The 15,371-nt window shown below is 40.1% G+C and overlaps 1 protein-coding gene across 2 annotated transcripts in view; it reads right to left on the bottom strand.

Annotated features, from left to right (window-relative positions):
- Nucleotides 1–3,546: 3,546 nt before the first annotated feature.
- Nucleotides 3,547–15,371, bottom strand: part of INTS7 (integrator complex subunit 7) — a 99,723-nt gene continuing 87,898 nt past the window's right edge. For both annotated transcript variants that reach the window (XM_028125825.2, XM_028125826.1), the window contains 3 exons: nt 9,906–10,004; nt 8,204–8,389; nt 3,547–5,036 (listed from right to left, as the gene is read on the bottom strand). In XM_028125825.2, coding sequence (XP_027981626.1) covers nt 4,749–5,036; nt 8,204–8,389; nt 9,906–10,004 — 573 coding nt within the window. In that variant the 3' untranslated portion in view covers nt 3,547–4,748. The remainder of the gene's footprint in view (nt 5,037–8,203; nt 8,390–9,905; nt 10,005–15,371) is intronic.

Here is a 15,371-nt window from a genome sequence, read left to right on the forward strand (position 1 = left end):
CCACAAATAAGTTTCATCAAAATCCACAAATGAAATCTCCCAAGAAAACCAAAAGGTAAAGTAGAGAACACTTTTTCTCTGTAAAACAATCTGATTTTCTTTAACTCATCCTGTCTTGTGAGGGTAGAGATGTTCACTTTGCTGATTGATTCATTTCCTAATACCAAATGAATGCGTATTATTTCACCTTTATAATTTGCTAAAAATAATTCTCTGTAAACAATAAAAATTTTTTATTTTTTATTTTTATTTATTTGAGAGACAGAGAATGAGGGATAGAGAGCACGAGAGGGAAGAGGGTCAGAGGGAGAAGCAGACTCCCTGCTGAGCAGGGAGCCCGATGTGGGACTCGATCCCGGGACTCCAGGATCATGACCTGAGCCGAAGGCAGTCGCTTAACCAACTGAGCCACCCAGGCGCCCACAATAAAAGTATTTTTAACGTCAGTTTGTCAGCTAAGTATCACAAGACAAAAGCTAGACCTTGTAGACATGATCTGAGAGGAAGATAATCCCCAAACTCATTTCACAAGGTTTCCAATCTTTAACCAGATCTAAACAGAGGACAATTATTGCACAACAAACTTGACTGCGCAGGACAGAATTGCTTCAGGAGAGATTAGCAAGTAAGAAGGAAGATAAGGGAAAAGATAAAGACTGAAAAATGCTTTGTACCTGTGGGAGATTTGAAAAAAGCAAATTTACAACACTTAGCATTCTTCATTAGAAAGTGGGTATCAATGGCTCCGGGTCTTGGTTTACTAGTTAAGGAGAAAACTATGACTCACTCTGTTTAAATCCCAATTGCAATTACAAATTAAACTACTCATAGAATGAATACTTTAGACTGGGAGATAATACAGAATAATAATGGCCTCTCTCCAGTCAAGCCAATAAAATACTCAGCCCGTGGTGTTACAGGTCTTTGTGTTCTTGGGCAAGCAATGGAAAGAAAGACTGTAACCTCCGGCTATTGGGAGATCTAAGCCCATTCACCAGACTTGTGGACCTTGTCCTTTTAATGTTGGTGACTGACGAAGGCTAAATCCAAGAGCAAATTATAGAAAGAACAGGGCCAGCTGTTTGGTTGAGCAACACAGTACTACTAGAAGCAAAGCAAACCCACAAACCCCAAATGCCTTCCCTTGTCATCTACAATCTTCCATGTGAACGCTTTGGTTAGCCAAAGAATTCCAATATAGACCTCTTATCTAAAATCTATTTAAGAATTACCTAGGTCCTAAGGGAATAGTGAATCTCATTTCTTTTCACTCTTGCACTGTCCCAATTCTGCAAGCGGTAGGCACGCGAGGCTATTTAAATTTAACCGAACTACAAGTAAATAAAAGATTCAGTCACATTAGCCATATTTTAGACACTCAAGAGCTACATAGGGCTAGTGGCTATTTTGGACAGCCAGACTTAGGACACTTCCATCACCACAGAAAATTCTATTGGATGAATGCTGCATATATGCTACATAACAAGTGGCAGGATCCTCTTATTCTCAATGCTGGCAGGTATTGGCACAGAAGGACCAAGGGACCGATCTAAGGATCCATGGCAAGTGAGTCTTATAAATAGAACTTAAACTGACATCTCTGGGACCCTAGTCTGAGGATCTTTGTTTGGTTGGTTTGTTCTTCTGGGAACCATACCTTAATGTGAAAAGTGACGCACATTATCTGCCACCTTGGTTAGTTTGAGCTACAAAGGTTGTATCACAAGATCTCATAGGCTAAGCTGGAATATAACGGTACTTTAATTTCTAAATAGTCAATATACTATTACTGTCACTATTGAAGACAATCAGCAGCTTTAGAAAGTACTTTCATAATTTTCTTTGTACATATGTCTTTAAATATTTTAATAGGATTTATAATACTGGTTGTAGACAGAAATTCCATTTTGTTTGGGTCAACATTATTTTGTTATTATTCGATATACCCAAATTGAAAATGAGGGGAAGATAGCTTAAATGTGTGTTTAGTAGCAAAATAGCAGTAACTTTTATTGTGAATAAATAAAATGCTAAGATTAAGAATTGATCTAACACCGTGAAAAATAGTATTAGGGAGGATATAATAGTAACAATGCTAGCAAACTCATATATCTGCTTACTCTGTGCAAGGAGCATGCTAAATGCTTTACATATATTAATTCTGTATTAACTCACTTAATCCTCACACCTCTCCCATGAAGCACGATTATATTTCCTGATTTTAGGAGTAAGAAAACTGAGGCATAGAGATATCAAATCGCTTGCCCAAGGTCATAAAATTAGAGTTAGGACTGGGACCCAGACAGTGTGGCTCCAGACACTGTGCTCTGAGCCACCAGGTTATATTGCAAAGTGGCTAAACAGAGAAAAATTAGCTGTCTTCCTAGAATCAATCAGCCAGCACCCTTTATTAACCATATTTCTAAGTTCAGGGGACATGCTCACTTCACAATCAGCCTGTGTATCTTTCCTGCCTTCATCTTTCCCTGAGTATTTCTTTTTCTTTTCATTTATTACCGTGGTGTTCAAATTATAAATGCAATTTCCCCTTACCTCAAATAATTGCTTAGCAGTTGATGCCAAGAACATTAGACATTATACCAAACATAAAATCAGAGTTCCAATCCTGGATCTAATGGACACACTCAATTAAAATAGCCTTTTTTGCTTCATAGAGTTGTTTTCCTAGTCTGAACTATTTGGATTTGTTTTTATTAATAATTCCTTTCCAAGTTTGTGCCAGGAGCCATCCAGTCAAAGAGTTTATAACTGTAGCTATCAAAAAAGCCTTTTAAGAACATACAATCTGGGAAGGTCTCAAAGGGAACTGGGGGGAATTTGTGGCTTACAAGATTTGCTTCTTTTCTTGAGAATTCTGCCTTGAAATAGTAGCAGAAACCTGAAATTGACATTATAAAATTTCATTCTGAAAACAGACAATGAATTTAAAAAAATTTTTTTGTTTCCCCCATAAAAGAGCTCTTTTTTTGGTCTTTTAGTCTTTTAGTCACCTGATAAAACTCTAGATTGGAGTTAAGAGATCTAATCTAATTCAGTCATTTTACAAAGAAACCACTCTAGAGAGATAAAGTAACTTGCCCCGGGTCACAGAGCTAATTCATCAGAAACAAAAGTGCAACCTGTGCTTTCTGGTCCAGTTTTTTCCACGCCTGATGAGAAAGAAAGGGGTCCTGCATACCTCCTCTGCACCGCTCTGGCAATTCTCTCTCGGGCCTGTGTTCCCAGGTGCTGTCACAGCTGTCCACATCGTGCACAGTCCACAACCAGGCCGCATTTAAAGGGATGGCATCCTCAGTGGACACTGGGGACTTACATGTTTTATGACAACGTTCTGGCCAATGGCAGGAGAGGGTGCTTTGCTGGGACAATAGCTCACGGAGCTAGGCAATCTCAGAGGAATCTGAGTTGCCAATCACTTCTCACCACTGGAGGTGACATGACAAGGAAAAAAGAAAAACCAACTCATTTTTTTTTCCCCTTTGAGCTAATGTTGTCTTTAAAGAAAAAAAAAAAGCAAAACACAAGCAAAGAAAATGAGAGATTTATTTAAAAAGGAAGCCTCCAGGGAATGTGCCCTGCTCCATCATAGGAGCTGCTTACAGCCCAACTGTCCAATCATCAACAACATCTGCAACCCTAGGATCCCTGATGTTTAGAAAACCATGATCCCGAGCACTGAATGATCCCAAATGAAGAATGAACAGGTAAATTACAACTAGTATACCGTGTTAAGACAAGAAAGTTTATTATTATAAGTTTTCAATCAGTATTGAAATAGAAAAAAAGGGGTTTTCTGGCTAACCAGAAAACTTCTATTCCCTGAGCATCCCAAATAATTGAGGTTGTGTTATAAAGAGGCTGTTCTTTCTAGACAATCAAGTCTGGTATTACATAACCTGCCAAGAAGAAACCAAACCAATCAAAAGATCTGCCTTCCTAATTTAAAAAATTAAGATGGTACATGTGAGTGAGTTTTTTCACTCTTAGAAATAATGTAAAAAGTCTATACTATAAACAAAACAATACACATACTAGAAAACACAAATGATTAATCTCCAATTTTTGTATGTAATTGTTAGCTGTTTTTTTAGGTCAATTAAATACTAAAACAATAAATTAAGACTGTGTTAGCATAGAAAAGATAGGTGAAGTAGTTGAAATAATATAGCAGGATGTTTCAATTCGGCTAGACTGCATGTTCTCAAAATCCAGAAAACTGGATTTCAGGGGACACACTGAAGTCAATCCAGGGAAGGACTTGGTTTCTGCTACCACAGGTCAACTTTGTACTAACCAGTCAGAATTTCCCAATGCCTGGCTCAGAATGAGAGGTCTGTGCCAGGTAGCGAGTGATGTATTTTGGTGGACAGGGAGTCAAATCTATAAATGCAGTGATCCCAATACATGACTTTTCTTGAAAGCGAAAGGAAAGGCTCAGCAACATAAAAACAATAATAGAACAATGAAAATGTCAGGCAGATGATAAAGGACTTGGTTTAAGAAGGAACAAGGACAAAAAATCTTGTTGGCTAGGAACCTAGTTATTTCTCAAATTAAATTTCTAAAGAAAAACAAACCCTTTTTCCCCCCAGAGTACTACATTATAGAAACCAATGAATAAATGGACTCCACATTCTAACTTTCGTATCTGAATCCATATGAAAAATCAAATTATTTTTGCCCATTTGATCAATTCCTATAAAGCCAGGAGTGCATTCCTCATGTGGCTAAAACCGTGAGTAGGCATTTCGTTGTTGCTGCTGTTGTAATGGTTGCTGGGCTTGCTGTTGTTGTAGGCGAATTTGCTGGGAATAAGGGTCTTCCAGGGATTTTACAAATATGGTAGTTCTGGGACCTGTCTTCCATACAATACCATTGGCATCTTTCACTGAAGATTCTACTGTAATGTTGTGTGTTCCAAGGATAGCAAAGTTCAACAGAAATTGAGTACTGAAGTAATCATTATGAGGTTCAACCCTCTGCTCCATCTCATTGGTCATATTGTCAATGGGTATCTGGAATGAAAAAATTGTTAAATAACAATAATAGCTAACATTTACTGAGTGCTTACTGGGAGCCAGGCCCCATATGAAGTGCTTACTTAATCCCCACAAACAACCCAGAGGTTTAGGTACCATTTTTACCTTTGACTTCTAGATAAGGAAACTGAGGCAGAGAGGTTAAGTAATTTCTCCAAGGTCACATAGCTAAGGAGTGGCAGGCTAGGCAACCTAGGCAGGCTAACTCCAGAGCCTACACTCTTCACCATTAAGCGATCCTGCCTCCTCACTATCCTTGAGTAGAACGAGTTCCCGGAGACTTTCTCAACCCCTTCCTTTGTTGGCCTTTCTTCCTTGTGAAGGAGCTCAGGACGTGCCACCTCAAAATATGCTGCTTTGGCACATTATTTTGAGCTTAAAGGCACCTGAGAAACAGCAGATGGAGGAAGGGCTCTCTGACCTCCTCATTTTTACCTAAAACAGGCCATAAAACCTCCCATGAGAAAAGTGCCCTTTCTCTATACCAAGAAGAGGAGAACATCCTTATCACTAGAGACTGGAAGTCAATGCTGAAATGTACCTCCACAAATAAACTAGAATAACCCCTATCTCCCACAGGTGCCCCCCCACTCCCTCTCTCCCAATCACTTCCCTAGTTTACTGCCCCTCGCCCTTGTCTTCTGTCTTCACAAATTTACCGTTTGTCTAAAAGTTATGTAAGCTTTCTGCTCTGGTCACTTCTTTGGGTTTCCATTGTCTTGTGAAGACTCCCATGTATAGGTACAATTCTAACAAACATGTATGCCTTTCTCATGTTAATCTGCCTCAATATCAGTTTAATCTTAGGCCCAGCAGGAGACCCTAAGACAATGGAAGAGAAAATTTTCTTCTACTACACTTGCTTACCCAACCCCAACTCCAATTCCCATCTTTCTTTACTTTTCTTTACTCTGTGAGGAGATATTCTGAAGAAACAGGGAGCAATCACCTGTTGCAGGAAGTTTAAAATCTAAGAGACTGAAAAAGAACCTAACACTAAGTAAATACAAGTTAGGGTTCTTCCTCCTAACTAGTCTGGTTTTATATTGCTTCAGTAATGCAATTGTTCCTCCCTCCTTTAACAAATTAACTTTAGAACTTGTACAGTGTTTACCTAATACTCAGTATCTTGTTCAGACTGGCAGCACAATATATTATAAAACACAGGTTTATGGGCTTGTTCACTTATTTAGCTAGACACCCATGTCTTTGTCCTTTGAAAAACAGAATAACACCTCTGGTACACCCTTACCTGTACCCAAGATGAAGTATGCCAAGAGAGACACTTACTCTGGAACACACATAAAGGTAAACTTAACGACTATTTGGCCAGATTGCTCTAGGTTTATGTGTGTGTTTCTGTTGCCTAATCAAAATGACATAAATATGCCCTGAAACTCTGTGACTAAATGAGCATATCTTGACGTCAGTTTTCCAGAGACATTTACCTGTAATGTCGATGAAACGAAGTCACTGACCAATTCGAGATCTTAGGATTATTTATAGGCCCTGTTCTGTTTGTTTGCACAACTTCTGTAGGGTTTTTATGTCCCTAAAGAATATGCCTACCAAACATGAACTTCCTTAAAAGGACTAGAGCTAGGCCTAAGCAACCTGATCACTCTGAACGGATGATGCATTTCAAGTTGAAAACTCACCGCAAGTAACATTACAAATCTTATACTACATGACTTATTATATCAGCTTCCTGACTTTAAGCAATGCCTCAAGAGGTAAGTTAATAAGCAGAAGCCTGGTTTGAATATTTTTTTCTTAACAGTAGAAATCATTATATACAAGGAACAAAGAGAATTACTATTCTTTCAAACTCTAAGCGGGGACACAGCTGCAGACAGGGGTAGGTTAACTATGTAAATTCTCACTACGACCTAAGGATTGTCCAAACATAACAGTTGTACTCTAAATACAGTAAATGGTTTTGTCATCATTCATCAAATATTTGCTACATAGGGCTACATAAGGCACCACAGTCTGTGTTGTAGGAATCAAAGAGAGCAAGAGAATGAAGCCTGAGCCTTATCAGGGTGGGAAAAGAAGGGATAGAAAGTTACCAAAGAAAAGAAATAAAAATGGCTTAAACCACACCTTCTCCCTAAAAACCACCAAAGAGAATAAAATGTTCTCTTTTTATATCTTTACAGAATATTAATTCCTTTCCTTACTATGGAGCTCAGTTCAAGTATGCCCACAATAAACCTGGACATAACCAATCTTGCGCATTTGAACAACTCTGTTCACACAACTGTGTACTTGCTCCCTTGTTCTATTTTCTGTGAATAAGCCACCAAGGAATTGGAAAGAGATGTCTCAAGAAAGGAACGTTCTGCATTTGGAATATTGGTATTCCATGGTATTTAGCACCTTGGCCCTGGCTAACAAAGCAAGCATGATTTTTGGTTACCTACCTCATAATTTCTCAAAGCAGGAAATTTCTAGGGTTACACCCGTAAGGGAAGATTTTACTTTATCTGACCATTGTCTGTCAATGTTGTCTACCCTTTTTTCTTTAGAAAATGCTAATATCTACTTAAAATAGAGAAAAATAATTAGATGTGTGCTTTTGGGGGGTAAGAGGGATAGGGAGGCTGATGTTTCCCTCCAGGTAGAGGGACTTTTCATGAGATGAACAACACTGGTCTCCAGGGGAGGAGGTGAATTCTACTGACTGCTAAGTTTTTGGGTAAGAACTGAGCACAGGGAGCTAAGACCTTCTCTTTCCCTTCTCTGGACATCAGGATGCTCCTTCCTGCCATCGATTTTATAGGGGCAGGCTCTTGTGTGCACAGGCTGAGGCTGGGTGGGAAAATTCAATTCAGAGGTACAAGGCTAGGAAGTCCTTGTTGGCAGGCACCTGAGCTAGGTTTCCCCATCGCTAAACAATGAGGCTCATATTTTGATCTCTGTCTGCCTGGATGCTTTCTCTATCAACTGGTTCAGGCAGAGAAAAGAGAGGTTATTATTTATCAGCCCCCTCAAACTCCAATAGGTGCTTTTAACTTATGTCCGTATCTCTTCCCCTGGGAGGTGTAACTGCAATCTGCTTAACCATGAAAATCACTGGAAAACTTCCATGAATGAGCTAACAAAACACGTATCACAACTCTGCCTCTTTTTTAAATTACCTTGTAGTCTTGTCCAGATTTACTCTGTAGCGTGGAAGAAACATTCAGACAGACGGACTGAATTTTGCGAAAGAGTCCTGGCTTAGATCCGTGTTGAACCACTCCCTCTACTTTGAGCGCCAGCTGCTGGTTATTCTGAACAGCGATGGGCTCGGCAGGGTTCCGGGGCGACGGTGACAGAGCAAGCTGGAATAGCAACATTAAGACAAATGCTCACAAGCAAGAACAAGCTTTCATCCAACAAACATGTTTGTGCTAATTGTTGTCTATAGGTTACAACGTTACACAGCTAATGACCTGACTGCTGGGAAACCCAGACAAATGCACCTTTAAAGTCAAGGGGTCCTTCTCCCTAACGTCTCTTTTCAATACCAAATCCCAGTTCTGTGTGAGGGTAACTGAGGATCAGAAAACAGTGAAGGCCCTAGTCTTCCTTATTTGTATTTGCATTTCTTTGACAATGAACCAATTCCAGCAGGGAAATGCACTATGTAAACTTTCATGTCCAGCTGCTGTCTCTTTGGTCTTATGTAATTTTAAATAGACTAAATTCAAGGACAAGTGAACTTAAAATTCTAGAATTACATATATGATCAAGTCACAGTGGTATAAAAGTCAATTTCCACAAATGAACCAAATAACATTTTTTTTTTAAAGATTTTATTTATTTATTTGAGAGAGAGAATGAGAGATAGCACGAGAGGGAAGAGGGTCAGAAGGAGAAGCAGACTCCCCATTGAGCAGGGAGCCCGATGCGGGACTCGATCCCCGGACTCCAGGATCATGACCTGAGCCGAAGGCAGTCGTCCAACCAACCGAGCCACCCAAGAACCCAACCAAATAACATTTTTAACCTCTCATTAGAGTTTTTATTTAAGAACATATTAAAAATCCCAAATACCCTTAAATTACAGAAAGCCCAAATTCTGCTAAATGAAAAGATGGAAGACATGGGTCTTTTTGATGATGCTAAGCATTGCATCAGTAAACCCTGCACACATCCTACCTCAAGATATCTTATCTGAGATAATCAATTTTTCTCGTGATTCAGGTCATTTTGAAATGGAATGCCCTGTTATTTACAATCAAAAGCATTCAAATGGATATGCAAAAGTGCACTGAAGACATTTATTGACAGAGGGATCATCTAGGAAATCTCTTGGAGTTGAGTTTTCCACCTTTTCCAACAATTTTATTCTTTGAATCAAAAATAGCTTTTGAATTTGGAGAGCTCAAATATTTTAAAAATATTAGCTCTTCTCACTGGCCAACTCCTCAAAACTTGATATTCACAGACAAAAGCGCTCTGGAGGTAGGACTGGTAATGTCTTACCAGACCTGATTTACTCTAAATGGGGTCTGAAAAGCCCAATCACATGCGAACTCAGCTCAAGATCCTCGTAGAGGACTTACGATGAAAACCTCTCAAATTATTCTTGGAGACAAGAGACAGAGCTCCAGGTACCCAAGTGCCTGTCGCACTGCACCTGGTACTGACAGGTAAGAAGGGAATGGGCTTAACTCCCAAATCCCATTACCTTTACCAAAACACTTGATAAAGGGAGAAAAAACTTACAACTAAAGGGTCTAAGTTTTATCAAAACCAAAGGTAAGACGCCGAAGCAGAGCTATAGCCCATGTATTCCAGAAGATAACTGGGTTTTTAACCTGTATTAACCTCCATATTTTGGTAGAGTATTACCTTGATGCTGGTAGATTGCAGTTTCTGGAAAAAATATCTCTGAAACGAAAGAGGAACTTTCAGCAAGGAAATGATGGCATTGCAGAGGCATGCTGTATGCTGGGAGGGGAAAAAAAAACTGAGTCAAATAAAAATAAATTTCCAAATTTCATCAACAAATGGTACTTTCAGGAAGAAGTTTAAAAAGTACAAATGGTCATAAGATTACTGCAAAGGTATATACCAATCAGTAAACAGGCATAACACCCAAATGTTTGCCAAATCATTCATGTCAAGGATTACAACTGCAGATTTTTATTTTAAAGTACATTTACTAAAATAAGAAGTAAATGTAGAAGAAAATCCTCCAGGCCAAATAATGCACAAATTTTGCATTTCTGTAGCATTAGAGCTCTTAGATATGTTATTATATAATTAGTTTAGATACTACAATATAGAGTCACTCTCATATGGTAAAGTAGGATCAAGACTATATGATAAAGAGGGGGAGGAGCAAGAGGGCGGAGGAGTAGGAGACCTAAATTTCCTCTGGTCCCGGGAATTCAGCTGAATAGGGATCAAACCATTCTGAACACGAACTCAACAGGAGATCAAAGAAAAGAATAGCAACAACTCTCTGAACAGAAAAGCGACCACTTTCTGGAAGGTAGGGTGTGCGGAGAAGTGAATCCGAGGTGATATTCGGGAGGATAGACGGCGGGGGAGGGGGCCTCCATTGGTCACTTCTGGCAAGTGCTAGAGCCACGGAGCACAAAATCGGAACTTTTATAAGTCGGCTCCGCTGAGGGACGTCGCTCCAGTGGCTAAGTGGGGGGTGAAACCCTCACGGGACAGTGTGGTCTCAGGACCCTCGGGGTCACAGAGAGACCGGGGGTGCCTGAGTGCAGCAGAGCTCCCAGGTATCGGAGCAGGGAAGCCGGCTGCAGAGACAGAGCCCAGGCGCGGGCTCTCAGCTCGGGGTTGCCATAAACTGTGATCCGCGGCACAGCTGGGCCACTGCTCCTCCAGCAGGGACCCAACGAGTGGCAGATCCGGGGAGATGCCCCTTCCTTCCCCGGGAGGAGCAGCGGGGGAGCACACCGCAGGGATCTGCTGGGTTTGGAGATTCCACATGGGGTCGGGTGCCAGAGACAGAAAGGAACGCTCGGTCACAGGCCGGGTGAGCACGAAGTGCAGCCGGAGACCAGGGAGATGGGAGTGATTGACTGCTTTTCTCCGGGGGCGCACTGAGGAGCGGGGGGCCTGAGTTCTCAGCTCCTCCAGGGCAGAGACTGGGAGACCGTCCTTTTCACTCTCGTCCTCCAAAGTTGCAGGGAACAAAAGCTCCAGAGAGGAAACCTGAGCCGATTACTTAGCCAGGACCCAGCAAGGGTGGGGCAATTCCGCCTCCGGCAAAGACATTTGGGAACCACGCAAAAGGCCCCTCCCCCAGAAGATCAGCAAGAACAGCCAGCCAAGACCAAGTTTACCGATCAATGAGAATGGCGGAACTCCAGCACTAGGGGAATACTGCACATAGAATTCATGGCTTTTCCCCCATGATTCTTTAGTCTTTCAACGTTAATTTTTTAACTTTATTTTTTATTTTTCTCTGTTTTTTAGTTGAATTTTTCTTCTTCCCTTTTTCAACCAACGTCTTATCAATTCCTTTTTAAAAATCTTTTTTGATTTTCATGTTTACACTCATATTTTATCCCTTCATTGTATTTAGCCTTATTTTTTGTATATGTATATATATAAGTTGTTCATTCTTTAAAGTTCTGGGAGGCAATTTCTTCTAACAGACCAAAATACATCCAAAATCTAGAGTTTGGCTCTGTTCTATTCACCAGCCTGATATTATTATTATTTTTATTTCCCTTTCTTTTCCCCCAGTTTCGGGTTTCTTCTGATTTGTTTAGTGTTTTTCTGGGGTCGTTGTCACCCAGTTAGCATTTTGTTCTCTCATTCATCTATTCTCCTCTGGACAAAATGACAAGATGGAAAAAATCACCTCAACAAAAAGAACAAGAGGCAGTACCAACTGCCCGGGACCTAATCAATACAGACATTAGTAAGATGTCAGAACTAGAGTTCAGAATGATGATTATAAAGGTACTAGCTGGGCTTGAAAAAAGCACGGAAGTTATTGGAGAAACCCTTTCTAAAATCTAACCACGTCGAAATCAAAAAGGCTATTAATGAGGTGCAATCAAAAATGGAGGCTCTAACTGCTAGGATAAATGAGGCAGAAGAGAGAATAGGAGATATAGAAGACCAAATGATGGAAAATAAAGAAGCTGAGAAAAAGAGATAAACAATACTGGATCACAAGGGCAGAATTCGAGAAATAAGTGATACCATAAAGTGAAACAACATTAGAATAAGTGGGATCCCAGAGGAAGGAGAGAGAGGGGCAGAAGGTATACTGGAGCAAATTAGAGCAGACAACTAACCTAATTTGGGGAAGGAAACAGGCATCAAAATCCAGGAGGCACAGAGAAGCCCCTCAAAATCAATAAAAATAGGTCAACACCCCAACATCTACCAGTAAAAGTGACAAGTCGCAGAGACAAAGGGAAAATCCTGAAAGCAGCTCGGGACAAGAGGTCCGTAACCTACAACGGTAGAAACATTAGATTGGCAACGGACCTGTCCACAGAGACCTCGCAGGCCAGAAAGGACTGGCATGATATATTTAGAGCGGTAAACGAGAGAGATACCATATCCAGCTAGGCTGTCACTGAAAATAGAAGGAGAGAGAAAAAGCTTCCAGGACAAACAAAAACTAAAACAATTTGCAAACACCAAACCAGCCCTACAAGAAATATTGAAAGGGGTCCTCTAAGCAAAGAAAGAGCCTAAAAGTAACACAGACCAGAAAGGAACACAGACAATATACAATAACAGTCGCCTTACAGGCAATCCCATGGCACTAAATTCATATCTTTCGATAGTTACCCTGAATGTAAATGGACTAAATGCCCCAATCAAAAGACACAGGGCATCAGACTGGATAAAAAGAACAAGACCCATCGATACGCTGTCTGCAAGAGACTCATTTCAGACGCAAAGACACCTCCAGATTTAAATGAGGGGGTGGAAAACCATTTATCATGCTAATGGACATCAAAAGAAAGCTGGGGTGGCAATCCTTATATCAGACAAATTAGATTTTAAACCAAAGACTATAATAAGAGATGAGGAAGGGCACTCCATCATACTTAAAGGGTCTATCCAACAGGAATATCTAACAATTGTAAATATCTATGCCCCTAACATGGGAGCAGCCAACTGTACAAGCATTAATAACAAAATCAAAGAAACACAGTGACAATACAATAATAGTGGGAGACTTTAACACCCCCCTCATTGAAATGGAGAGATCATCTAAGCAAAAGATCAATAAGGAAATAAAGGCTTTAAAGGACACACTGGACGAGATGGACTTCACAGATATATTCAGAACATCCCATCCCAAAGCAACAGAACACACATTCTTCTCTAGTGCCCATGGAACATTCTCCAGAATTGATCACATCCTGGGTCACAAATCAGAACCCAACAGGTACCAAAAGATTGGGATCATTCCCTGCATATTTTTGGACCACAATGCTTGGAAACTAGAACTCAATCACAAGAGGAAAGTCGGAAAGAACTCAAATACATGGAGGCTAAAGAGCATCCTGCTAAAGAACGAATGGGTCAACCAGGAAATTAAAGAAGAATTTAAGAAATTCATGGAAACATATGAAAATGAAAAGACAATCGCTCAAAATCTTTGGGATACAGCAAAGGCAGTCCTAAGAGGAAAGTATGTAGCATTACAAGCCTTTCTCAAGAAACAACAAAGGTCTCACATACACAACCTAACCCTACACCTAAAGGAGCTGGAGAAAGAACAGCAAATAAAGCCTAAACCCAGCAGGAGAAGAGAAATAATAAAGATCAGAGCAGAAACCAATGAAATAGAAACCAAAAGAACAGTAGAACAGATCGACGAAACCAGGAGCTGGTTCTTTGAAAGAATTAACAAGATTGATAAACCCCTGGCCAGACTTATCAAAAAGAAAAGAGAAAGGACCCAAGTCAACAAAATCATGAATGAAAGAGGAGAGATCACAACCAACACCAAAGACGTACAAACAATTGTAAGAACATATTATGAGCAACTCTATGCCAGCAAATTAGATAATCTGGAAGAAATGGATGCATTCCTAGAGACGTATAAACTACCAAAACTGAACCAGGAAGAAAGAGAAAACCTGAACAGACCCATAACCACTAAGGAAATTGAAGCAGGAATCAAAAATCTCCCAACAAACAAGAGCCCAGAGCCAGATGGCTTCCCAGGGGAATTCTACCAAACATTTATTTTTTAAAGAAGCATTAATACCTATTCTTCTGCAACTGTTCCAAAAAATAGAAATGGAAGGGAAACTTCCAAACTCATTTGATGAGGCCAGCATTACCTTGATCCCAAAACCAGACAAAGACCTCATCAAAAAGGAGAACTACAGACCAATATCCTTGATGAACATGGATGCAAAAATTCTCATCAAAATACTAGCCAACAGGATCCAACGGTACATTAAAAGGATTATTCACCACGACCAAGTGGGGTTTATTCCTGGGCTGCAAGGCTGGTTCAACATCCACAAATCAATGTGATACAGTACATTAATAAAAGAAAGAACAAGAACCATATGATCCTCTCAACAGATGCAGAAAAAGCATTTGACAAAGTACAGCATCCTTTCTTGATTAAAACTCTTCAGAGTGTAGGGACACAGGGTATATACCTCAATATCGTAAAAGCCATCTATGAAAAACCCACAGTGAATATCATACTCAATGGGGAAAAACTGAGAGCTTTGCCCCTAAGGTCAGGAACACGGCAGGGATGTCCACTATCACCACTGCTATTCAACATAGTACTAGAAGTCCTAGCCACAGCAATCAGACAACAAAAAGAAATCAAAGGCATCCAAATCGGCAAAGAAGAAGTCAAACTCTCACTCTCTGCAGATGATATGATACTTTATGTGGAAAACCCAAAAGACTCCACCCCCAAAACTGCTAGAACTCGTACAGGGATTCAGTATAGTGGCAGGATATAAAATCAATGCACAGAAATCAGTTGCATTTCTATACACCAACAACAAGACAGAAGAAAGAGAAATTAAGGAGTCGATCCCATTTACAATTGCACCCATAACCGTAAGATACCTAGGAATAAATCTAACCAAAGAGGCAAAGAATCTGCACTCAGAAAACTCGAGAATACTCATGAAAGAAATTGAGGAAGACACAAAGAAATGGAAAAACGTTCCATGCTCATGGATTGGAAGAACAAATATTGTGAAAATGTCTGTGCTGCCTAGAGCAATCTACACATTTAATGCATTCCTATCAAAATACCATCCACTTTTTTCAAAGAAATGGAACAAATAATCCTCAAATTTGTATGGAACCAGAAAAGACCCC

Source organism: Eumetopias jubatus, unplaced genomic scaffold (assembly GCF_037043125.1).
Source record: "Eumetopias jubatus isolate StellerSeaLion01/CBP00866 unplaced genomic scaffold, mEumJub1_p1.0 scaffold_12, whole genome shotgun sequence".
NCBI lineage: Eukaryota > Metazoa > Chordata > Mammalia > Carnivora > Otariidae > Eumetopias > Eumetopias jubatus.